The sequence below is a fragment of the Heterodontus francisci genome, chromosome 2 (genome assembly GCF_036365525.1).
Source record: "Heterodontus francisci isolate sHetFra1 chromosome 2, sHetFra1.hap1, whole genome shotgun sequence".
Classification (NCBI taxonomy): Eukaryota; Metazoa; Chordata; class Chondrichthyes; order Heterodontiformes; family Heterodontidae; genus Heterodontus; species Heterodontus francisci.
Genome location: NC_090372.1, coordinates 36,695,964 through 36,721,278, shown reverse-complemented (window position 1 = coordinate 36,721,278; position 25,315 = coordinate 36,695,964). Strand labels below are relative to the sequence as shown.

The 25,315-nt window shown below is 43.7% G+C and overlaps 1 protein-coding gene across 3 annotated transcripts in view; it reads left to right on the top strand.

Moving 5' to 3' along the window:
• Window positions 1-25,315, top strand: part of cdkal1 (CDK5 regulatory subunit associated protein 1-like 1) — a 1,149,347-nt gene that overhangs the window by 386,375 nt on the left and 737,657 nt on the right. For all 3 annotated transcript variants that reach the window (XM_068056978.1, XM_068056983.1, XM_068056992.1), the window contains exon 7: window positions 13,867-13,987. In XM_068056978.1, the coding sequence (XP_067913079.1) occupies window positions 13,867-13,987 (121 nt within the window). The remainder of the gene's footprint in view (window positions 1-13,866; window positions 13,988-25,315) is intronic.

Below are 25,315 nucleotides of genomic sequence, written 5' to 3'. Positions count from 1 at the left end.
ATTGCAGAAAATAAAAGCTCATGGTGTAGGGGGTAACATATTGGCATGGATAGAAGATTGGTTAGCTAACAGGAAACAGAGAGTAGGCATAAATGGGTCATTTTCTGGTTGGCAAGATGTAATGAGTAGTGTACTGCAGGGATCAGTGCTGAGGCCTCATCTTTTTACAGTTTATATAAATGACTTGGATGAAGGAACTGAAGGTATGGTTGCTAAATTTGCTGATGACATAAAGATAGGTAGGAAATTAACTTGTGAAGAGGACATAAAGGGGCTGCAAAGGGATATAGATAGGTTAAGTCAGAGGACAAAGACCTGGCAAATGGAGTATAATGTGGGAAAGTGGGAAATTGTCCACTTTGGTAGGAAGAATAAAAAAGAAGCATATTATCTAAATGGTGAGAGATTGCAGAGCTCTGAGATGCAGAGGGATCTGGGTGTCCTAGTGCATGAATCGCAAAACGTTAGTATGCAGGTACAGCACGTAATTAGGAAAGCTAATAGAATGTTATCGTTTATTGCAAGGGGAATTGAATACTAAAGTAGGGAGGTTATGCTTCAGTTATACAGGGCACTGGTGAGACCACATCTGGAGTAGTGTATGCAGTACTGGTCTCCTTATTTAAGGAAGGATGTAAATGCGTTGGAGGCAGTACAGAGAAGGTTTTCCAGACTAATACCTGGAATGGGCAGGGTGCCTTCTGAGGAAAGATTGGACAGGCTAGGCTTGTGTCCGCTGGAATTTAGAAGAGTAAGAGGTGACTTGATTGATACATGTAAGATCCTGAGGGGTCTTGACAGAGTGGATGTGGAAAGGATGCTTGCCCTTGTGGGAGAATCTCGAACTAGGGGTCACTGTTTAAAAATAAGGGGTCTCCCATTTAAGACAGAGATGAGGAGAATTTTTTTCTTGAGTCTTTGGAATTCTCTTCCTCAAAAGGCAGTGGAAGCAGAGTCTTTGAATATTTTTAAGGCAGAGGTAGATAGATTCTTGATAAGCAAGGTGGTGGAAGGTTATCGGGGGTAGGTAGAAATTTGGAGTAATCAGTACAGCCTTGAACTTAGTGAATGGCGGAGCAGGCTCGAGGGCCAAGTGGCCTGCTCCTGCTCCTAATTTGTATGTTCCTATGTAATAAGTCTTAACTACTAATGAGATAAGTCTAGATATATGAAAAACTCCTTAGTCCTCATGCACACACGCATATATTTAAAAAGAGGTTAACTGGGGGGGAAAGGATTTTGGTTTGCAGCTGTTTCTTAGGAATAGAAGGAATAATAAAAATAAATCAGTTTGTCACATTCTGGTAAGTAATCTTCGGTTGGATGAGGTGTTCCAGAGTCGAATAGTTGGTTGACACCTGAAGTCTGTCCAGGCGAGGTTGATAAATAGTCTTTGGGTAGGCATTCAAGGCAATTAGACTACAGCAGGCGTCACACAGGTCTTTCAGTAGGGGTGCAGCAACCGGCCTGCTCAGGACTCACAGCAGCAACACAGCAGTAGAAGCTTTCTGCAGGTTCTAAGATTTCCCATAACACAAGAGGCAACAGGAACCACACTGGATACAGGAATTCGTCAGAGAGAAGAGGCAATAGGAATCTGCCACCTTTCAAATGCAGGATTTCTTTTCAAGAGATGCGGGTTTTCTTTACAGAGAGAGGTCTTTTTCTGTAGTCTCCAGGCAGGTCAGGTCTAAGTTTCAAAACTGCGTGGGTTTTCACCGGGTGCTCCGGTTTCCTCCCACAGCCAAAGACTTGCAGGTTGATAGGTAAATTGGCCATTATAAATTGCCCCTAGTATAGGTAGGTGGTAGGGGAATTGAGGGAAGGTGGGGATGTGGTAGGAATATGGAATTAATGTAGGATTAGTATAAATGGGTGGTTGATGGTCGGCACAGACTCGGTGGGCCGAAGGGCCTGTTTCAGTGCTGTATCTCTAAATAAAATAAAAATAAAATAAATGCCTGCTCTTTGTCGAACTCACTGGTTTTTAAAAGTCCAAAGTGAAAACAAAAAGCCTTCCTGAGCTGATCACCTGACCAGACACGGTGGGCTGAATTTTATCAGCGCTCCGCGGCGGTGTGCTGTGAAGGCGGCGGCCTTCTGACACAGAAGTGCCGCTGCACAGCCCCGGCGCTATTATGCGCAGGGACTGATTTAAATGGAGGGGGTGGAGCAACTGCCCCCGATGACATCGAGGGGGCAGCCGCCGCATCCCCGGCAACTGCGTCCAGCACCACCACACAGGCACCGATGCCATTTTAAAGGGCTCCAAGCCCTTAGGAGACATTTGAATATTTAAATAGGTTTGGCCAAATTTTTATTTCAAATAAAAAATTAAAACATGCAGGCCCTTTCCCAACCCCACAATGGTGTATTTACTGTCTGCCGTGTTGGTAATGTATTTTACTCCCAGCACGAACTTCCTCCGTCCCCCACCGCCACCTCTTAACTTTTGCCCTTCAACCCCTGTCCACCATCCCCACAGCCAATAGGTATAGTTTACCCTGCTCCGCCACCCCTCCCACCTTGATAATTTTATACCTCTCCCTTCCCCACCAGTGTCTCATCTCGGAACTCCAACAGAGTTCCAAAGGCGTGCGAGTCATGGCCGATGGGCTGTAAACTTGGTGTGTGACAGCTGCCGTTGGCAGATAAGTTAATTTTAATGTCAGTTATCCTTATTTTAATGAAGGTCCTGCCGCCAAGTGGTAATGGGGCTGCACTGAGGCCTCACTGCTACTGCTAATATCCGATAGGGCCTTCTCGGCATCGTGGGTTGAGGCGGGTCACTCCTGCTAGCATTTTACGGGCCTCCCCGCTGTGACTCACGGCGTCGAGGGGCTGCTAAAATTCAGCCCAGTGTCTCCTCTGTCATTCAAAGTATTGCTTTGAGGAGGTCAAACCCCTGGCTGGCTTCCTTGACACTGCTGGCTTTCCTATTGTATACAAAGTCAACATCCAAAAATTCCAGCTATTTGCAGGTGTCCAGGTCCACTGAAAATCCTTTTTTCAGTTTTTAAAATACATAGAAATCTTAAGATTTTAGTCCGAAAATAAAACCTCTTGTAACACTAGTTGGCAGCACAAAACCACTTAACAGGTGTGGGTTAATCACACATCGTGATCCCTGCCATCATTTTCGAGGGCTAACCAATTCAACCCTCGTTCTTCGGTGGGTAAAGGAGGAAAAATAAAATTCTCTCATTGTTCTAAAGAGCTGTTTTCAGCTGTCACACATAAAGTACTATAATAGAAGCAAAGGAAGAATGTTTGATTTCCATGTAATCATAAGAAACATATTTTATGCAAAACTATGAAGAAAGGTAGGACAAATATGCTGGGAGCCATTTTGTAACTGATTCTGACCTGAGAAAGAGTGAAAAATGGCTGACCATGGGAGAGGGCAGGCCTCCAGGTTTTCGGATGCTGCACTGGAGATCTTGAGAGAGGTATTGGTATGAAAGTGCTTCCAATGTTCAATATTTTTGAGGACTCATGTTTCAGAATTGTGGAGATGGATTCATTGGAGGACTGAAGGGATTTCATAGATGCGGGCCTTTTTTTTTAAAGGGTCACTGGAAGGACTCTGTTTAAAATATTTACTGGATGTCACATGTCTTCAGTGAAGTAAACAACAGGTGTCTTCTGACTATGCGAGTTATTTACAAGAGAAGTGACATGTCAAGGTTTACGGTGCTCAAGAGTGAGTTTCAGTTTTGAATACTGTTCTGAGTCAGTTGGGTTTTTAGCCTGCTGAAAGAAATACCCAGCTCATCTTTTCTCCACATCTCTGTGAAGATCTGCAAAAAAATCCACTTTCTGATAGCTATAACGCCTGATGCAGCATTTTCTCCTGAGAAGCCTTCGGGAGACTTCCTTTTGAAATCTTAACAAACTGCTTCAGAAAAGATCCCAGTGCCCCGTCTACATGTACTCGGATGCCAGACTGTATGCCATCTGGATCATAACGTATCTTATCCTTTTTCTTCAAGAATTAACGAGTACTTTGGCCAAAGCATCTTTATTTTTCCTTTAACCAGTGTGTGTGTGTTGGGTATTTAGAAGGGAATGTATATATTTACTGTCATATTTCAAACTGTGTTAAAGCTTTGCTCCTTTCTTGACTAAGTCTTGTTTTATAATAAATTAATACTTTGGTTGGTAATTAAAGAAACCTGGTTGGTGGATTTTATTCTGAAAATAAAATAGATAGAGTATATAATTGGGCGCATTGGTAACTGGGTACACTTTTCAATATATGTTGTGACCTGTGGAGTAGTGGAACTAGAGAAAGACAGTGCACTCTTCCCCCATTGGTCGTAACATATAATTGGGGGCTCTGTGCGGGATAACCCAAAGCCGACAATTTGCAATTGTAAGTGGGGTAATAATAATTGAAATGGGGAAAAGGAAAATAGTAGGTTTCTTGTGCATTAGAGTACATTTTACACGACCGGAATGGCTTTTTCAGTTGCTATGACCTTTCTGGGAGGAAGGACTTATCCTTGAGAGATTTGCAAATCTTAACCAAGGCAATGCTAAAGGAATTATAAGAAGGTAAGAAATAGGAGCAGGAGTAGGCCATTCGGCCCCTCAAGCCTGCCCCGCCATTCAATAAGATCATGGTTGATCTGCCCCAGACCTCAACTCCTCTTTCGTGCCAGCTCCTCATAGCCCTCAACTCCCCGATATTTCAAAAATCTATCTATCTCCTCTTCAAATACTTTCAGTGATCTAGCCTCCACAACTCACTGGGGTAGAGAATTCCAGACATTCACTCCCCTCTGAGAGAAGAAATTCCTTCACAACTCAGTAGTTTTAAATGAGTGTCCCTTTATTCTGTAACTATGTCCCCTAGTTTGAGATTACCCCACTAGTGGAAACCAGATCTCAACATCTACCCTGTTAAGCCCCCTCAGAATCTTGTATGTTTCAATAAGATCACCCCTCATTCTTCTAAACTCTAATGAATAAAGGCCTAACCTGTTTAGCCATTCTTGATAAGTGAACCCTTTCATCCCAGGAATAAGCCTAGTGAATCTCTTTTGAACTGCCTCCAATCCCTTCTTAAATACAGGGACCAAAACTGTACACAGTACTCCAGGTGCGGCCTCACCAACACCCTGTACAGTTGTAACAACTGTTTTTAACTCCCTATTTTTAAACTCCAACCCCCTAGCAATAAAGGCCAAAATTCTATTTACCTTCTTAATTACTTGCTGCACCTGCATACTAACGTTTTGTGTTTCATGCACAAGAACACCCAGATCCCTCCGTGCTGCACTTTTTTGGAATTTCTCTCCATTTAAATAATAGTCTGCCTTTTGATTCTTCCTACCAAAGTGCATGACCTCATACTTTCCTACATTAAACTCCAACTGCCAAATTTTTGCCCACTCACTCCACCTATCTATATCCCCTTGCAGATTCCTTAGGTCCTCATTACAACATGTCCTCCTGCATATTTTTGTATCATCAGCAAATTTGGATATATTGCACTCTTCCCCCTCCTCAAAGTCATTAATATAGATGGTAAATTATTGAGGTCCTAGGATTTTAAAGGAGGTGGCACTCTGGCACTCCACTAGATACATCTTTCAAACCTGAAAAAGACCCATTAATTCCAACTTTCTGTCTTCTGTGTGCTAACCAATCCTCAATCCATGCCAGTACATTATCCCCAGTACTGTGAGCTCCTATCTTGTGCAATAATCTTTTATGTGACACCTTATCGAATGCCTTCTGGAAATGCAAATACACTACATCTACCGGTTCCCCTTTATTAACTCTGCTTATTATATCCTCAAAGAATTCGAGCAAATTTGTCAAACATGATTTGCCTTTCACAAAACCCTGTTGACTCTGTTTGATTGCATTAAGCTTTTCTAAATGTTCTTTTATTTCTTCCTTAATAATGGACTCTAGCATTTTCCAACGACTATTGTTAGGCTGACTGGCGTATAGTTTCCTGCTCTTTGTCTCCTTCCCTTCTTGAACAGGGGCATCACATTAGTGGCATTCCAATCCGCTGGACCCTCCCAGAATCCAGTGAGTTCTGAAATATTTCGAGCAATGCCTCCACTATCTCTGCAGCCACCTCCTTTAAAATCCTTGGATGCAGGCCATCAGATCCTGGTGACTTGTCTGCCTTTAGTCCCATTAGTTTGCCAATAATTTTTTTCGGGTGCACCAGGGGTGTAACCTAATGTCTGGAGCGGTAACTGTGGGAGTTGTCCACAGTTTGCCTGAAGACAGAGCTGACCTACTCCTGGGGAATGATTTGGCCAGAGCAAAGGTAGTAGCTTTTCCATTAGTCACAGAAAGACCAAGTGAAGTTAAAGAGACAGGACAGTTGCAGGAAAAGGTTCCAGGAATTTTTCGTTCATGTGTAATGACCTGAGCAATGGCTAAACAAACTCCATTGTTGGAGGTCAAATTGGCACCATAGACAGGTAGCCGAATATCTGAAACTTTCTTTGAGGGTTTGGATAATCCAAAGGAAATGTTCAGTAAGGCTTCTCTGAGCAAGGCTCAGCAAGCCAATCCAGAGTTAAGTAAAGTGGAACAATCGGCTTTAACTAAAGCTGAAGCCAAGAGAGTTCCGGAAGGCTACTACATTAAAAATGGGATTCTGTTGAGGAAGTGGCGACTAAAGGCCTGCTTAGGTCGGGAAAAAGAACCCGACCCGAACCCGACTGATCCACAGCGGACCCGAGCCTAACCCAGCCTGAGTCCTTTCAATTTTTCCCCAAGCCCGACCCGACCATCCCTTTACTTACCTTCCGACTGGGAAGCTCCACAAAGCTGCAGCGCATGCATTATGATGTCATAGTGACATCATTCGCTCACTGCGCAGACTCAGTTTCATCCCAGACTCCCAGCTCCAGTAAGTTTTTTATTTTTAATACTTAACAGCAGAGCCCTTAGCGTGTGTGTCCGGCACGGGCACGGCCCGGACACGGCCTGGCCTGACCCGAGCCCGCACGTCGTATCCGGAAGATGGGCCCGACCCGAACCCGACACATGTCGTCGGGTCCCATCGAGTTCGGGTCAGGTAGCAGGCCTTTAGTGGAGACCTCCTCACAGACCTGCAGACAAAGAATGGACGGTTGTTCACCAGTTAATGGTACTGCCCAAGTATCCCCAGGAAATATTAAGAATAGCCCATGAAATTCCTATGGCGGGACATGTGGGGATTTGGAAGACCCAATCAAGTATAAGTCGGCATTTTTACTGGCCAGGTCTTCACAAGGGCATGGTGCAGTTTTGTAAAATGTGCCATATGTGCCCGATTGTGGGAAAACCACAACCTGCCATAAAACTGGCACCTCTAATTCCCTTACCAGTTTTTGGGGAACCATTTAGTTGGATGTTGGAAGATTGTGTGGGACCTTTACCGAGAATAAAAGCAGGACATCAATATATACTCACTATTATGGATATGGCTACTTGGTTCCCAGAGGCCATTCCCTTATGAACAATTTCTGCTAAGGTAGTGGTAGAGAAGTTAACCCAGTTTTTAACTAGATATGGATAACCGATTGAGATCTGGTCGGATCAAGTTTCCAATTTTATGTCTCAAATTTTTCAGGAAGTTATGAGTAATCTGGGTATAACACAGTTAATGTCTTCAGCCTACCACCCACAGACACAAGGGGCTTTAGAACAGTACCATCAGACCCTCAAAACAATGATCAGGGCATACCGTCATGAATATCCCATGATTGGGATAAAGGGTTGGAATTTCTTTCGGTCAGGCAGCATCTGTGGAGAGAGAAGCAGTTAACATTTCAGGTCCATGACCTTTCATCAGAACGAGTTATCATCAGAATTAATTCTGATGATAACTCGTTCTGATGACCTGAAATGTTAACTCTGCTTCTGTCTCCATAAGATGCTTCCTGACCTGCTGAGTATTTCCAGCACTCTCTGTTTTTATTTCAGATTTCCAGCATCTGCAGTATTTTGCTTTTATTATATTGGAATTTCTTTTGTTAGCCACCAGGAGTTCACCTAATGAGTCTACCTGTTTTAGTCCTTTTGAATGAATTTATAGACCTGGGGTAATAGATCCTCTAAAACTAATCAAAGAAAAGTTTTTAGAACGGAGGGATGAATCTGCGGTGTTAGATTATGTATCTGTGTTCCGGGAGTGGCTCACGAGAGCCTGCAGAGTGGCTCAGGAACAAGAAATGGGCAGACAAGCATGCAAAGATCTGAACATTTCAACCAGGGGATGAGGTGTTAGTATTACTGCTTTTACAGGGTGAATTGGTGAAAGCATGGTTCAGTGGATCATATAGAGTAGTCGAAAAAATTGGTTATCATTTGATTGATACCACAGATCGCCGGAAAAAGAATCAGCTATGTCACATCAGTCTTCTTCTTCTTTGGCCTCCTTGTCTCGAGAGACAATGGGTAAGCGCCGAGAGGTCATCAGTGGTTTGTGGAGCAGCGCCTGGAGTGCTATAAAGGCCAATTCTAGAGTGACAGACTCTTCTACAGGCGCTGCAGATAAAATTGGTTGTCAGGACTGTTACACAGTTGGCTCTCTCCTTGCACTTCTGTCTTTTTTCCTGCCAACTGTTAAGTCTCTTCGACTCGCCACTCAGTAGCCCTGCCTTTATGGCTGTCCGCCAGCTCTGGCGATCACTGGCAACTGACTCCCATGTCTTGTGGTCAATGTCACAGGATTTCATGTTGCGTTGCAGATGTCTTTAAAGTGGAGACATGGACGGCCGGTGGGTCTGATACCAGTGACGAGCTCGCTGTACAATGCGTCCTTGGGGATCCTGCCATCTTCCATGCGGCTCACATGGCCAAGCCATCTCAAGCGCCACTGGCTCAGTAGGGTGTATATGCTGGGGATGTTGGCCGCCTCGAGGACTTCTGCGTTGGAGATATGGTCCTGCCACCTGATGCCAAGGATTCTCCGGAGGCAGCGAAGATGGAATGAGTTGAGACGTCGCTCTTGGCTGACATACATTGTCCAGGCCTTGCTGCCGTAGAGCAAGGTACTGAGGACACAGGCTTGAAACACTCAGACTTTTGTGTTCCATGTCAGTGCGCCATTTTCCCACACCCTCTTGGCCAGTCTGGACATAGCAGCGGACGTCTTTTCCATGCGCTTGTTGATTTCTGCATCGAGAGACAGGTTACTGGTAATAGTTGAGCCTAGGTAGGTGAACTCTTGAACCACTTCCAGAGCGTGGTCGCCGGTATTGATGGATGGAGCATTTCTGATGTCCTGTCCCATGATGTTCATTTGATGTCACATCAATATGTTGAAACAATATCATCGGCGGGAGGTGGGTAAGCAAGCACAGGTATTTCAGGTAGGAGGGACAGTGAAGGATGAATGGGACAGTGAGGGTGGGGCAGAGAAGGCATAGACATTCTCAAATTGAATCTCCTACTATTTGGTCAGCTAATACTGAATGTTAGGGAGATTAGAGGCAATGCTTTCATATTTAGATGCATAACAGCGAGAAGACCTAACAAAGTTGCTCACAGCGTTTAAAGGCGTCTGTAGGGATAAAAAAGGATGTACAACCTTAGCCATACTTGGGACTGAATTTTATGATCATGCCGCAAATGGAGGGGATGGAGCGGCAGCCCCCGATGATGTAGACGGGGTGGCTGCTCCGTCCCTGGCAACGGTGTCCGGCGCAACTGCGCAGGCGCTGGCACCATTTTTTAAGGTCTTCAAGCTCTGACAGCTGATGTAACATTTGAAGACCAGCACATTAAATTACAATTAAAACAGTAAATTAAACATCAAAGCCTTCTTCCACCCCCCCCCAATTATCAAACAATATATTTATTTCCCTCACATCCCCCCCCCACCCCCGGAAAAATTATTTTTGCTGGTCCTGACCTTTCAACCCCAAACTTTGTGCTCTTTGCCCTTCAACCCCTTCCCACCATCCCCTCAGCCAATTGAATCCATTTTCACCACTCCACCCGCCGCCCCCCCCCACCCCACCCCCCCCCAGCAGCCCTGAGAATTTCACTGCTCCCCCCCACCATCCCCACTGGTGTCACGCCTTGGATGTCTACGCGGACATCCGAAGGCATGGACGTTCTGGCCAGCGGCCGAAATATCGGCGTGGGGCAGCCGTCATGACCAGGTAAGTTTATTTGCTTGCATTAACCTTTATTAACATATTGAAATGAAGGCCCCACTGCCAAGTAGCGGGTGGTGGTGGGGGGGGCGCACTGAGGCCTCGCTGCCGCCGGTAAAATGCGGTGGGGTCGTGGCGGGCCTTCCCTGGAAGAACTTTTTGGCCCCCACCACCCACCACCCCCCAGCCGCGATCCCCAATGCCAGAGGGCTTGTAGAATTCAGCCCATGTTGGATGTAGGAGAATCCTGTTCCAAAAAACAACATCCTTATCGCTTAAGTCCAGAAAAACAAGCCCAAGTGAAAACAGTTGGAAAATCACCTAATTGAACCCAGTCAAAGCAGCTGGAGTTCCCCAGTCGTGTTACTGCCTAAACCTGATGATTCAACCAGATTTTATATAGACTACAGAAAGGTTAGTGTAGTAACAAATGCAGACTTCTACCAAGTCCTCGCTTGAAAGACTGTATTGACAGAGTTGTCAGTGCTGCATTTCTTAACAAATTAGATTTGTTAAAGAGATACTGGCAAGTTCATTTAACACTCCTAGCTGAAGAAATATTGGCCTTTGTCACACCAGACGGTCTTTTCCAATGCCGAGTGATGCCATTCGGTCTAAAAAACGCCCCAGCAACTTTTAAGAGACTAATGAACCTAGTGGTAGCCAGTGTTCCTAACTGTGTGGTTTACTTTGATGATGTGCTGGTATACAGTGACACTTGGAAGGGCCACTTGGAACAACTAAAAGCTCTATTTAGAAAATTGCAGTCGGCTGACTTGGTGATAAACCTTGCCAAAAGTGAATTTGCAAAAGCGAGTGTAACCTACCTTGAGCATGTAGTAGGGCAAGGACAAGTGTTCCAGGAGCAGTTAATAGGGATCTGTGATTCCTACTGCACGTTTGTACCAAAATTCAGCACTGTAGCTGCTCCACTGACGGGTTTGCTACAAACAAAGCCAACATACTGTGGTCAGGGGACTGCCAGGCATCTTTTGAAAGGCTGAAAGCCATTTTAATCAGTCAACCAGAGTCCCAAATTTCACTAAGCCCTTCAAGGTAGCGATTGATGCTAGTGACCTGGGGGTCGGTGCAGTCCTGTTGCAAGATGATGAATTGGGCATAGAAAGGCTAGTGGGATACTTTTCCAAAAAGCTAAATCGATACCAAAAGAGATACTCAACGATGGAAAAAGAAACCCTGGGCTTACTACTAGCTCTTAAGCATTTTGAAGTCTTTGTCCGCCACGATTACAGAGAGACACTGGTATATACGGAGCAAAATTCAAAAACCAGGATGCCAGACTATTTCGATGGAGTTTACTATTGCAGCCCTATCACTAAAAGATTATCCACATTTCTGGGGAAAATAATGTAATTTCTGATGCTTTGTCCAGAATTTAACTTTGCTTTGAGTTATCTGAGTACAAAGATGGTACAAAGCAGAACTGTATTGGTTACAGGTAAAGAGTGAATGCGAATGAGTGTGTAAACGTGTTTTAATATTTTTTCATCTTCTGTTTTTTTCTATACTTTGTAATGAAACACATTTAAAAATGGCATTTCATTCCTCCAAGGGTGAAGGGGTTATGCAAGTGCTTCCATTTTAAAAATGTTTTGAGGACTCATGTTTTAGAATTGTAGAAATTGATTCATTGGAGGACTGAAGGATTCCATAGATGATGGACTCTTTTTTTTAAGGGTCACTGGAAAGACTGTTTAAAAACAACATTTACTGGATATCACATGGCTTCAGCTAAGTAAACAACAGGTGCCTTCTGACTATGGGAGTTGCTTAAAGCGAAGTGACATGTCAAGGTTTATGGTGCTCAAGAGTGGGTTTCATTTTTGAATACTGTTTTTGAGTCATTTGGGTTTGTAGCCTGCTAAAAGAAACACCCAGTTCACCTTTACTGCACATCTCTGAGAAACTGTGCAAAAATAAAATGCAGTGTGTGATAGCTGTAACGCCTGATCCCACATTTCTCCTGAGAAGCTTTTGGAAGACTTCCTCTCGACATCTTCTGAAGGAACTGCAGCTGAAAAGATCCCAGTATATTAAAGAAGGAAAGAGAGGTAGTGAAATGGAGAGGTTTAGGGACGGAATTCCAGAGCTTAGGCCTTGGTAGCTGAGGTGCGGCCACCAGTGGTGGAACAATTAAAATCAGAGACGTTGAAGAGGTCAGAATTAGATGAGCACATATATCTTGCAGGGTTGTGGGGCTGGAGGAGATTACAGAAATGGGGAGGGGGAGAGGCCATGGAGAGATTTGAAATCAAGAAGGAGAATTTTAACATCAAGGTGCTGCTTAGCCAAGAGCCAATGTAGGTCTGAGAGCATAAATGTGACGGGTGAATTGGACTTGGTCACTCTCTTCCCTCTCCCTCTGTTCCCTTCTTCTCATATGCTTATCCAGCTTCCCTTTAAATGCATCTATACTATTCACTTCAACCACTCCCTGTGGTAGCGAGTTCCACATTCTCCCCACTCTTTGGGTAAAGCAGTTTCTCCTGAATTCTCTGTTGGATTGCTTGGTGACTATCTTACGTTCATAACCGCTAGTTATGCTCTTCCTCACAAGGAAAACATTCTCTCTTTATCCACTCTATCAAAATGTTTAAAAATTTTTTTAAAGACCTCTATTCGATCACCCCTCAGCTGAGGTTGACTAAGTCACGCAGGCAAACCAAAGGTAAAAACAACCAAGGTCGAGATATCAATTTGTAGGAAAAAGATCACCCCCTGTTTGATGACTGGTGAGGTTGAGGTGGTGTTGAGTGAAATGGTTGTGAAGAGAGTTGCCCTCTATGCTACTCCAAAGTACCACCGCCACAGGTCAGAATTGCATTTTGAGCTTTTATGCTTGTTCTGCTTGATCCTCACGGCTTGAAAAATTATATTTTAGTGTATAGTTTTAAAATGGACTAATTACTGTGCAACTTCCTGAAAATGGAGCTGTCAGATTAAACAAATCGGTATTCCAGTTGCTTCTGGTTTGTACCTGATGTCAGGCAGAGGGTAGTTTTCCCTTAAGTGCATTGCCCAAAATTATCTTATTGATAAAGTTAAAAATATGAAATACAAGAAACTGTTCTGTCCATGCTAAGTAACAAATGCTGAAGTTTTATTATTTTTCTTCTCACAGGTTTTATTTAGCATAATACCTCTTAGAACAAACTGGGTGTGTTTAAAAAACAATTATGCATCAAAGTACAAAAACAAGAAATGCTGGAATCACTGAGTGATTCCAGCATTTCTTGTTTTTGTTTCAGATTTCCAGCATCTGCAGTATTTTGCTTTTATTTATTATGCATCAAAGTACATTTGATTACAGTATAGTATTCATAAAAGTTATCGTAACTGAGTTTACAAAGGAAAATGCCAAACAGGTAAATCCACAATGGCATGCCCTCTGAGTGTTAATATTGTGTGATATGTAACCAAAAAATAATGATTTGAAAAATTCTAATGCATTTTATTGTTCCATGATATGTCAATTGTTAATAAATCAGTAAGTGTAAAACTGAGAGAATGAGCAAGAAATCATCAATTAGAAGAGGCTGTTCTAAATTGAAATGTAAAAAAAAATGTAAAAAGGTAACAGAGATGGGTTTGGTGTTCTAGCGTAATTAACAGATTTCCTAACTTGTTTTTTGCAAGCAAGTGATAATTGCCATTTCAAATTGAAATTTCTAGCTGAAGTAAAAGGACTAATGTATCCCATTTTTTTCTATTTCGTTTGAAGGTCACTCTGTGAGACTTCTAGGTCAGAAAAAGGATAGGGGAAAACGGTTGGGGGGAGCTCGACTGGATTTGCCGAAGATTAGGAAAAACCCACTGATAGAAATCATTTCCATCAACACTGGGTAAGCTTCTTTAAAATAGTTTCTTTAACTTAGAGAACATTTAGAGTATTTGACGCAATTTTGTTCTCCAGTGTGCTGACACACCAGTTGGTAATGTGAAATAAAAATAAAAAATGATGGAAATACTCACCAGGTTAGGCAGCATCTGTGGAGAGAGAACCAGAGTTAAAGTTTCAGGTTGATGACTTTTCATCTGTCCACAAATGCTGCCTGACCTGCTGAGTATTTCCAGCATTTTCTGATTTTATTTCAATTTCCAGCATCTGTAGAATTTTGCTTTTGTAATGTGAAATACTCTGCTAAACAGCTATGTTATAGAATGCACCATTGGGTTTTGTGCCATTTGTGAGTTTACTTTGTATGTATGTTTTTGTTGAAATAAGTCACTAACAGTCTGAAGAGACCACGTCTGCTAACGAGGTCAAAGGCTTTGGTGAGATCAATGAAAGCAACATAGAGAGGCATCCGTTGTTCGTGGCATTTCTCCTGTAGCTGGCGAAGGGAGAACAGCATGTCAATGGTGGATCTCTGCTCGAAAGCCACACTGTGCCTCAGGGTAGACATGTTCAGCCAGCTTCTGGAGTCTGTTTAAAACGACTCGAGCGAAGACTTTCCCCACTATGCTGAGCAGGAAGATTCCACGGTAGTTATTGCAGTCACCGCGGTCACCATTATTCGTATAGAGGGTGATGATATTGGCATCGTGCATGTCCTGTGGTACTGCTCCCTCATCCCAGCACAGGCAAAGCAGTTCTTGGAGTGCTGAGAGTATAGCAGGCTTGGCACTCTTGATTATTTCAGGGGTAATGCTGTCCTTTCCAGGGGATTTTCCACTGGCTGGAGAATCAATGGCATCACTGAGTTCCGATTTTGTTGGCTGTTCGTCCAGCTCATCCATGGCTGGCAGAGACTGGGCTGCATTGAGGGCGGTATCAGAGACAACATTTTCCCTGGAGTACAGTCCTAGGTAGTGCTCCGCCCAGCAGTCCATTTGTCTGCGTTGGTCAGTGATCATTTCCCCTGGTTTAGACTTAGAGTGGTCAGTGCCGCAGTCTGCACTGTGGAAGCTGCGTGTGATTTGGACACTGTTTATAGAGGCTTGCCTTGTTTGACGATGTGGTCCAGCTGGTGCCAACGACGTGATCTTGGGTTTCTCCATGCAACCTGGTGATAGGGTTTAGTATGAAAGAACGAGTTGGTGATGCAGAGGTTGTGATAGGTACACAACTAATCGTTGAATGTCCACCAAAGCTACGAAGTATCATCACCTCATTCCATGAGGGGCCTCATCAGACCCCTTTCCTGTTCTGAGTGGGGTGAAACAGGGCTGTGTTTTCTCACCTACACTGTTTGGGATCTTCTTCTCACTGCTGCTCTCACATGCGTTCAAGTCTTCAGAAGAAGAAATTTCCTCCACACAAGATCAGATGGCAGGTTGTTCAACTTTGCCCGTCTAAGAGCGAAGAACAAAGTACGGGAGGTCCTCGTCAGGGGACTGCTGTTTGCTGACGATGCTGCATTAACATCCCACACAGAAGAGTGTCTGCAGAGACTCAGCGACAGGATTGTGGCTGCCTGCAACAAATTTGGCCGAACCATCAGCCTCAAGAAAACGAACATCATGGGACAGGACGTTAGAAATGCTCCATCCATCAATATCGGCAACCAGGTTCTGGAAGCGGTTCAAGAGTTCAGCCACCTAGGCCCAACTGTCACCAGTAACCTGTCTGTCGATGCAGAAATCAACAAGCGCATGGGAAAGGCGTCGCTGCTATGTCCAGATTAGCCAAGAGAGTGTGGGAAAATGGGGCACTGACACAGAACACAAAAGTCCGAGTGTTTCAAGCCTGTGTCCTCAGTACCTTGCTCTACGGCACCGAGGCCTGGACAATGTATGTCAGCCAAGAGCGACGTCTCAACTCATTCCATCTTTGCTGCCTCCGGAGAATCCTTGGCATCAGGTGGCAGGACCGTATCTCCAACACAGAAGTCCTTGAGGCGGCCAACATCCCTAGCATATACACCCTACTGAGCCAGCGGCGCTTGAGATGGCTTGGCCATGTGAGCCGCATGGAAGATGGCAGGATCCCCAAGGACGCATTGTACAGTGAGCTCGTCACTGCTATCAGACCCAGTGGCCGTCCATGTCTCCGCTTTAAAGACATCTGCAAATGCAACATGAAGTCCTGTGACATTGACCACAAGTCGTGGAAGTCAGTTGCCAGTGATCGCCAGAGCTGGCGGACAGCCATAAAGGCGGGGCTAATGAGTGGCGAGTCGAAGAGACTTAGCAGTTGGCCTTTATAGCCACTCCAGGCGCTGCTCCACAAACCACTGACCATCTCTAGGAGCTTACCCATTGTCTCTCGAGACAAGGAGGCAGAAGAAGAAGTCACCAACAATTTTCAACCGCACAGAAGCATGATATGCCAAGGTGATTAAAGTTCTCTGTTCGAATCATTAGCAATTTTGATGATCTTCACCGTAGAATTAAACCAGCAATACTAAACACATTTATTGTAGAACTGTGACGATATCTGTAAAATCACTGCCTTTCTTCTTTGTTACGAGCCAAAATATTGCTGCAATCCTTTGCCACGTGTTTGTGTAAGTGGTGTCGAAAGACAGCTTGAAGTGTGGCTGGCTTGACAAAAGACATTTTAAGAATATGAACAAATCATTATCAAAGTCCGGTGGAATCCAGTTTGTCATTCTAGTGTCTTCACCTTCTGTTATTTTTGGTATATGCCTTTTTGTGGTTGTAAAAAATGACAAATGCATTTTTTCTTTGTTTTTCATTCGTTCAAATATCTTCTAACCACAGTCTGAAATTCAGCTCGAAACTTATAAATGTGACCAACTATATATGCAGATACTTCAAAAAACTTTGCCTAATTTTTTCCCTGCCCCATAATGTGGATGTCAGCGAGCAAAGAAGCTGTAAAAATTTCAAGTACATAATTATTGGATGAAAGTCAAAATATTTTTCTTCTGAAGCTTGAGTGAATTTATTTTTTGTGAAGTTTTGTGAGGAACAGTGCAAGATCTTAAGCCATGTATGAAACCAGTTCTTCTTTTGGGCCTCCTTATCTCGAGAGACAATGGATATGCGCCTGGAGGTGGTCAGTGGTTTGTGAAGCAGCGCCTGGAGTGGCTATAAAGGCCAATTCTGGAGTGACAGGCTCTTCCACAGGTGCTGCAGAGAAATTTGTTTGTCGGGGCTGTTGCACAGTTGGCTCTCCCCTTGCGCCTCTGTCTTTTTTCCTGCCAACTACTAAGTCTCTTCGACTCGCCACAATTTAGCCCTGTCTTTATGGCTGCCCGCCAGCTCTGGCGAATGCTGGCAACTGACTCCCACGACTTGTGATCAATGTCACACGATTTCATGTCGCGTTTGCAGACGTCTTTATAGCGGAGACATGGACGGCCGGTGGGTCTGATACCAGTGGCGAGCTCGCTGTCCAATGTGTCTTTGGGGATCCTGCCATCTTCCATGCGGCTCACATGGCCAAGCCATCTCAAGCGCTGCTGACTCAGTAGTGTGTATAAGCTGGGGGTGTTGGCCGCTTCAAGGACTTCTGTGTTGGAGATATAGTCCTGCCACCTGATGCCAAGTATTCTCCGAAGGCAGCGAAGATGGAATGAATTGAGACGTCGCTCTTGGCTGGCATACGTTGTCCAGGCCTCGCTGCCGTAGAGCAAGGTACTGAGGACACAGGCCTGATACACTCGGACTTTTGTGTTCCGTGTCAGTGCGCCATTTTCCCACACTCTCTTGGCCAGTCTGGACATAGCAGTGGAAGCCTTACCCATGCGCTTGTTGATTTCTGCATCTAGAGACAGGTTACTGGTGATAGTTGAGCCTAGGTAGGTGAACTCTTGAACCACTTCCAGAGCGTGGTCGCCAATATTGATGGATGGAGCATTTCTGACGTCCTGCCCCATGATGTTCGTTTTCTTGAGGCTGATGGTTAGGCCAAATTCATTGCAGGCAGACGCAAACCTGTCAGTAGTATCTAAGAAAGTTATATTGTCAGATACAATGCCCCTTTTTAAACTGTTTGTTGTATAGTTATTCTAATCTTATTTTACAGTTTAATAGCAAAAACACAGTATTGACCTCAACCATAAATCATGTTTGAGTTGTGGTCTTGAATGACATTAAGTTTGTTCCCTTGTCTTGGCTGTGTCTTCTGGGAATAATCTCATCCCATATGGTTCAAGTTTGATTTCTAGCAGTTGGCCCAAAATAGCTAAAGAACATAATGGGGAAGCAATAGGATAATTGAGTAAACAGAAGAAAGAAAATGTATATAACTAAAAATTGCTTTGTTTGAATGTCTATCATGACTTTTACTGTAGGAGGATTTTCAAAGAAGAACGAGTTTCCTTCAGGACACAAATAGGTTGAAGATGAACGAAAACAGTTAACATACCAAACAATTACTTCCTGTCAGTATTCACCAGAGAATATGCAAATATCAAATCAACCATCCCACTAAACTAAAAGCTGATCGCACTTACATAGAAATCCTGAACAGGCTTAAAATGCTCCAAAACAAAACAAAAAAAATCGATAAGGACGAATGCCAAATCCCTGAGAGTGCCAAGTGAGATGGAGGATGAAATCTTAATCATCATCATGAGGGAGTCAGAGAAGATAGCGGAGGTTCCACTGGATTGGAAACAAGCCTGCATTGTACTCATTTTTAAGAAAGATGATGAAACAAACTTGGTTGATGATGGACCCACTAGTCTTATTATTCAAGAAAGGGTGTAAGAACATTCCTAATAACTACATTTGTTTAACATCAGTGGGGGGAGGTATGGTTTTAGAAACAATAATCAGGGGAAAAATCAACAGGCATTTGGAGAGGTTTGAATTAATTAAGGAGAGCCAACACAGATTTGTAAAAGGCAGATCATGCTTGATTAATCTAATAGAATTATTTCGATGAAGTAACAGAGAAGGTTGTTGAAGGGAATGCATTGGATGTTGTCTACATGGATTTTACATGGTATGAATAAAGAAATGGCTGACCAACTAAATGCATACTTTGGTTCTGTCTTCACAAAGGAGGACACAAATATCATACCAGAAATGTTGGGGAACACAGGGCTTAGTGAGAGAGAGGAACTGAAAGAAATCAGTATTAGTAGAGAAATTGTGTTGGGGAAATTGATGGGATTGAAGGCCGATAAATCCCCAGGGCCTGATGGTAATGCATCCCAGAGTACTTAAGGAAGTGGCCCTGGAAATAGTGGATGCATTGGTGGTCATCTTCCAAGATTCTATAGACTCTGGAACAGTTCCTACAGATTGGAGGGTAGCTAATGTAACCCCACTATTTAAAAAGGGAGGTAGAGAGAAAGCAGGGAATTATAGACCAGTCAGCCTGATGTCGGTAATGGGGAAAATTGTAGAGTCCATTATCGAAGATTTTATAGCAGAGCATTTGGAGAACAGTGGTAGAATCGGGCAGAGTCAGCTTGGATTTACGAGGATGTAACTCGTAAAGTTGATGAGGGGGAGCCAGTGGATGTGGTTTATTTGGACTTTCAGAAGGCTTTCGACAAAGTCCCATATAAGAGATTAGCATGTAAAATTAAAGCGCATGGGATTGGGGGTAGTGTATTGCGATGGATAGAAAATTGGTTGGCGGACAGGAAACAAAGAGTAGGGATAAATGGGTCTTTTTCCAAATGGCAGGCAGTGACTAGTGGTGTACCGCAGGGATCGGTGCTAGGACCCCAGCTATTCACAATATACATTAATGATTTAGTTGAGGGAACTAAATGTAACCTCTCCAAATTTGCAGATGACCCAAAACTGGGTGGGACGATGAGTTGCGAGGAGGATGCAGAGAGGCTTGAGGGTGATGTGGACAAGTTGAGTGAGTGGGCTAATGCATGGCAGATTCAGTATAATGTGGATAAATGTGAGGTTATCCACTTTGGTAGCAAAAACAGGAAGGCAGATTATTATCTGAACGGATATAAACTGAGAGAGGGGAAATTGCAGCGAGACCTGGGTGTTCTTGTACACCAGTCGCTGAAGGTAAGCATGCAGGTGCAACAGGTGCTAAAAAAGGCAAATGGTATGTTGGCCTTCATAGTAAGAGGATTCGAGTACAGAAGCAGGGATGTCTTGCTGCAATTATACAGGGCCTTGGTGAGGCCACACTTGGAATATTGTGTGCAGTTTAGGTCTCCTTATCTGAGGAAGGATGTTCTTGCTATAGAGGTAGTGCAGCGAAGGTTTACCAGACTGATTCCTGGGATGGCGGGACTGACGTATGAGGAGAGATTGAGTCAGTTAGGATTATATTCGCTGGAGTTCAGAAGAGTGAGGGAGGATCGCATAGAAACCCAGAAAATTCTAACAGGACTTGACAGAGTACATGCAGGAAGGATGTTCCCGATGGTGGGGGAGCCCAGAACCAGGGGTCATAGTCTAAGGATACAGGGTAAACCTTTCAGGACTGAGATGAGGAGAAATTTCTTCACCCAGAGAGTGGTGAGCCTGTGGAATTCACTACCACAGAAAGCAGTTGAGGCCAAAACATTGTATGTTTTCAAAAATGAGTTAGTTATAGCTCTTGGATCTAAAGGGATCAAAGGGTATGGGGTGAAAGCCGGAACAGGCTACTGAGTTGGATGATCAGCCATGATCATAATGAATGGCGGAGCAGGCTCGAAGGGCCGAATGGCTTACTCCTGCTCCTATTTCCTCTGTTTCTTCCTATTTTCTATGTTTCTAAGAAAGCATTTGACCAAGGACCGCATAAAAGGCTGATTAACAAAATTGAGGCTCATGGAATAGGAGGCTCATGGAGAGTCATAGAGTCATTTACCGCACAGGATGAGGTCATTCGGCCCATTGAGTCCATACCAGCTCTCTGTTGAGCAATCTAGACAATTCCATTCCCCTGCTCTATCCCCGTTGCCCTGGAAGTATATTCTTTATTTCAATTGCCTATCCATCTCCGCTTCCAACACCATCATAGGCAGTGAGTTCCAGGTCATTACCACTTGCACGCAAAAAGGTTCTTCCTCTCATCCCCCTGCTGCGCTTGCCCAAAATCTTAAATCTGTGTCCCTGAGTCCTTCTACCATCAGCTAATGGGAACAGCTTTTCTCTGTCTACCTTATCTAAACCAGTCATAATCTTGTACTCCTCTATCAAATCTCCTGTCAATCTCCTTTGCTCCAAGGAGAACCACCCCAGCTTCTCCAACTTAACCTTGTAGCTAGAATCCCTCTTCCCTGGAACCATTCGGGTAAATCTCCTCTTGCACCTTCTCAAGGACCCTCACATCCTTCCTAAAGTGCAGTAACCAGAACTGGAGAAAAGGATCCCATGAGTCAGTTCTGGGAACACTGTTTTTTTTGCTATATATAAATGACTTGGGTCTTGGAATACAGAGTAGAATGTCAAAATTTGCTGATGACACCAAACTTGGGAGGTGTGGCAAACAGTGAAGATGATATGAACCGCTTGCAACAGGACATAGATAGACTAGCAGAATGGGCAGAGAAGTGGCAGATGGAATTTAATACTGACAAGTGTGAGGTGATGCATTTTGTCAGAAGGAATTGGGAGAGGCAATATATACTTAATGGCACAGTTCTTAAGAGTGTGCAGGAACAGCGGGACATGGGGGCGCATTGCATCGATCTTTGAAGGTGACAGGGCATATTGAGAGAGTGGTTAATAAAGCATATAGGATCTTGGGATTCACAAACAGAGACATTGAGTATAAAAGCAAGGAAGTTATGCTGATCCTTTATAAAGCTCTGGTTAGGCTCCAACTGGAGTATTGCATCCAGTTCTGGTCACCATACAGAGGAGATTTGCCAGAATGATTCTAGGGATGGGGGATTTTAGTTGTAAGGTTAGGTTGGAAAAACTGGGGTTGTTCTCCTTAGAATTAAAGAGATTGAGGAGAGATTTAATCGAAGTATACAAGATTATGACAGGCTTAGGTAAGTTAGACAAGGAAAAAGTGTTCCCAATAACTAATGGTACAAGGACTATGGAACACAAATCGTAGATTTTGGGCAAGAGTTGCAAGGGGAATATGAGGAAAAAAATTTTTATGTGGCGGGTGGTAATGACCTGGAACCCGCTGCCCACAAGGGTGTTGGAAGCGGAGACAATCAATGAATGCAAAAGGAAATTGGATGACTGCTTGAAGGAAATAGACTTGCAAGGCTACAGGGATCAAGTGGGGGAGTGGGACTGACTCCGTTGCTCCACGGAGAGCCAGCATGGACTGGATGAGCCAAATGGCCACCTTCTATGCCATATATGACTCTAGTTGTGGCCTAATCAGAGCTTTATAAATGATCAGCATAACTTCCCTGCTTTTATACTCAATATCTCTATTTATGAAGCCCAAGATCCCCTATGGTTTGCTAACTACTCTCTCAGTATGTCCTGCTGCCTTCAAATATCCATGCTCATGTATCCCGACGCCCCTCTGTCAGATGCTGGAAATCTGAAATAAAAACAGAAAGTGCTGGAAATACTCAGCAGGTCAGGCCGTATCTGTGGAGAGAGAAGCAGAGTTAATGTTTCAGGTCTGTGACCTTTCATCAGAATTGGCAAAGGTTAGAAAAGAATTAGGTTTTAAGCAAGTGAAGGGGTGAAAGACAAAGCATAAGTCCAGAGAGAGTGTTAATGGCAGAATGATGAGCAGCCCTGTCCACATGAAAAACAGGCACAAGGTTAAAAAAAAAATAGAAAAAATAAAGGCCAGGCATGCTCTGAAATTGTTGAACTCAAGGTTGAGTCCGCAAGGCTGCAGAGTGCCTAATCGAAATATCAGGTGCTGGTCCTCGAGCTTGCGTTGATGTACACTGGATCACTGCAGCAGACCAAGGACAGAAATGTGCGTATGAGAGCAAGAGGGTGTGTTGAAATGGCAAGCAACTGGAAGCTCGGGGTCATACTTTCGGATGCTGTCTTGCCCCATCTTCTGTTGAAGAAAGTGTGACAACACAGTACAGGCAAGAGAAGGAGATAGTAAAATAAAAGCAAAATATTGCAGATGCTGGAAATCTGATATAAAAACAAACTGCTGGAAATACTCAGCAGGTCCGGCAGCATCTGTGGAGAGAGAAACAGAGTTAACATTTCAGGCTTGTGACCTTTCATCAGAACTGGCAAAGGTTAGAAAAGAACTAGGTTTGAAGCAAGTGAAGCGGGGTGGGGGGGTGGTGGTGGGTTTGGTGGGGAAGAGAACAAAAGGGAAGATGTGTGATAGGGCAGAGGGCAGGAGAGTTAAATAACAAAGCTGGCATGGGACAAAGGCAAAGAGCATGTTCGTGCTTGTGGTGAAAGACAAATAATTAGTCCAGAGAGAGAGTTAATGACAGAATAATAATTAATGAGGAGGTAGTACGTTATGTAACTGCTACGAAAGTCCAATTTAACATTGGGTTCAATTGGAGGGATTTATTTCTGTAACTGAATGTGGAAACAGGAGTAGATCTTTCAGCCTCTCGAGCCTGTTCTGATATTCAATGAGATCATGCTAATCTGTACCTCAACCTTGTTTACCCACCTTAGCTCCATCGCTTGATACCCTGATCTAACAAAAATCTTATCTATCACAGTCATGAAAGTTTCAATTGACCCAGCATCCTCAGTCTTTTGGGAAAGAGTGTTCCAGATTTCTACCACCTTTTTGTGTGAAGAAGTGCTTCCTGATTTCATCCCTTAATGGCCTGGCCCCTTGTTCTGGATTCCCCCACCCTAGGAAATGACTTCTCTTTATCTACCTTATCAAATCCTTCTACCACTTTAAGCATCTCGATTAGTTCACTTCTTGATCTTCTATACTCAAGGGCATACAAGTTTACGCAACCTGTCCTCTTAATTTACTCTTTAACCCCAGTATCATTTAGAAAGTGCAGTGAATGGAGAATTTTATTTCACTGAATTAATCTTCTAACTGTGAGTACAATATCTGTGATTACACTTTTCCAGGGATATTGTTATCAGTTGTTAAAAATAGGTTGTAGAGTATGTTGGGTTAAAACATTAATATGTATCTGACCCTTCACAAGACAAAATGAGTGAGCCATAATTCATAATCAAGCATGCTATTGATAAAACATTTTAGAGCTGCCTGAAATTTATTCGTGCACTTCGCTATGTGATGTTTGTATTTGCTAGGGAATGTAGCTTCTTTATACATATAGTCATCCAGTGTCAGTATTTAACATGCTCAAGTGAACCCTCCAATCAGGTTACTGCCCCTGCTGACAGCCCTTGTCAAAGTTATAAATGAAATCCAATATGAGTGTGACCATGGTGAACTATCCCTCCTCATCCTCGCAACTGGTCTGCAACCCTTGACATGGTTGACCAGACCATTCTCTTCCGACTCCTCTCCTTCATTGTGCAGCTCAGTGGAACTGCGCTCATACGTTTGCATTCCTATATATCTAGTTGCAACCAGAAAATCTCCTACAATGGCTTCTCTTCCAACTCCAGCACGGTTACCTCTGGAGTCCCAAGGATCTATCACTGACCCCGTTCTGTTTCTCATCTACATGGTGCCCTTGGCGACATCATCTGAAAACACATCAGTTTCCATAGGTACGTTAATGACACCCAGCTCTACCTTATCACCACCTCTCTCGACCTCACCACTGCCTCTGATTTGTCATGCTGCTTGGCTGACAGTCCACTATTGGATCAGCAGAAGTTTCCTCCAATTCAATATTATTTTTATTTTTTTATTTAGAGACAGCACTGAAACAGGCCCTTTGGCCCACCGAGTCTGTGCCGACCATCAACCACCCATTTATACTAATCCTACACTAATCCCATATTCCTACCACATCCCCACCTTCCCTCAATTCCCCTACCACCTACCTACACTAGGGGCAATTTATAATGGCCAACTTACCTATCAACCTGCAAGTCTTTGGCTGTGGGAGGAAACCGGAGCACCCGGCGAAAACCCACACGGTCACAGGGAGAACTTGCAAACTCCACACAGGCAGTACCCAGAATTGAACCTGGGTCGCTGGAGCTGTGAGGCTGCGGTGCTAACCACTGCGCCGCCCCAATAAATACATTTGAATAACACCTCTTGATATTTTCAGTACTTTTCCTAAATGCTTTACAATTACTGAATTAATTTTGATTGTTACATAGACCAAAGGTTCTCAATTTTTTTGCTTGAGGCCCCTACTTTTTTTTTCTGTACAAAATTGGTTATACAGTTACAGAAATGAACATTGCTTGACCTTGTCTATTTCATGCTTGATAATTTAATCTCTGTACTTTGGAGGGTTTCAAAGATTCAATCA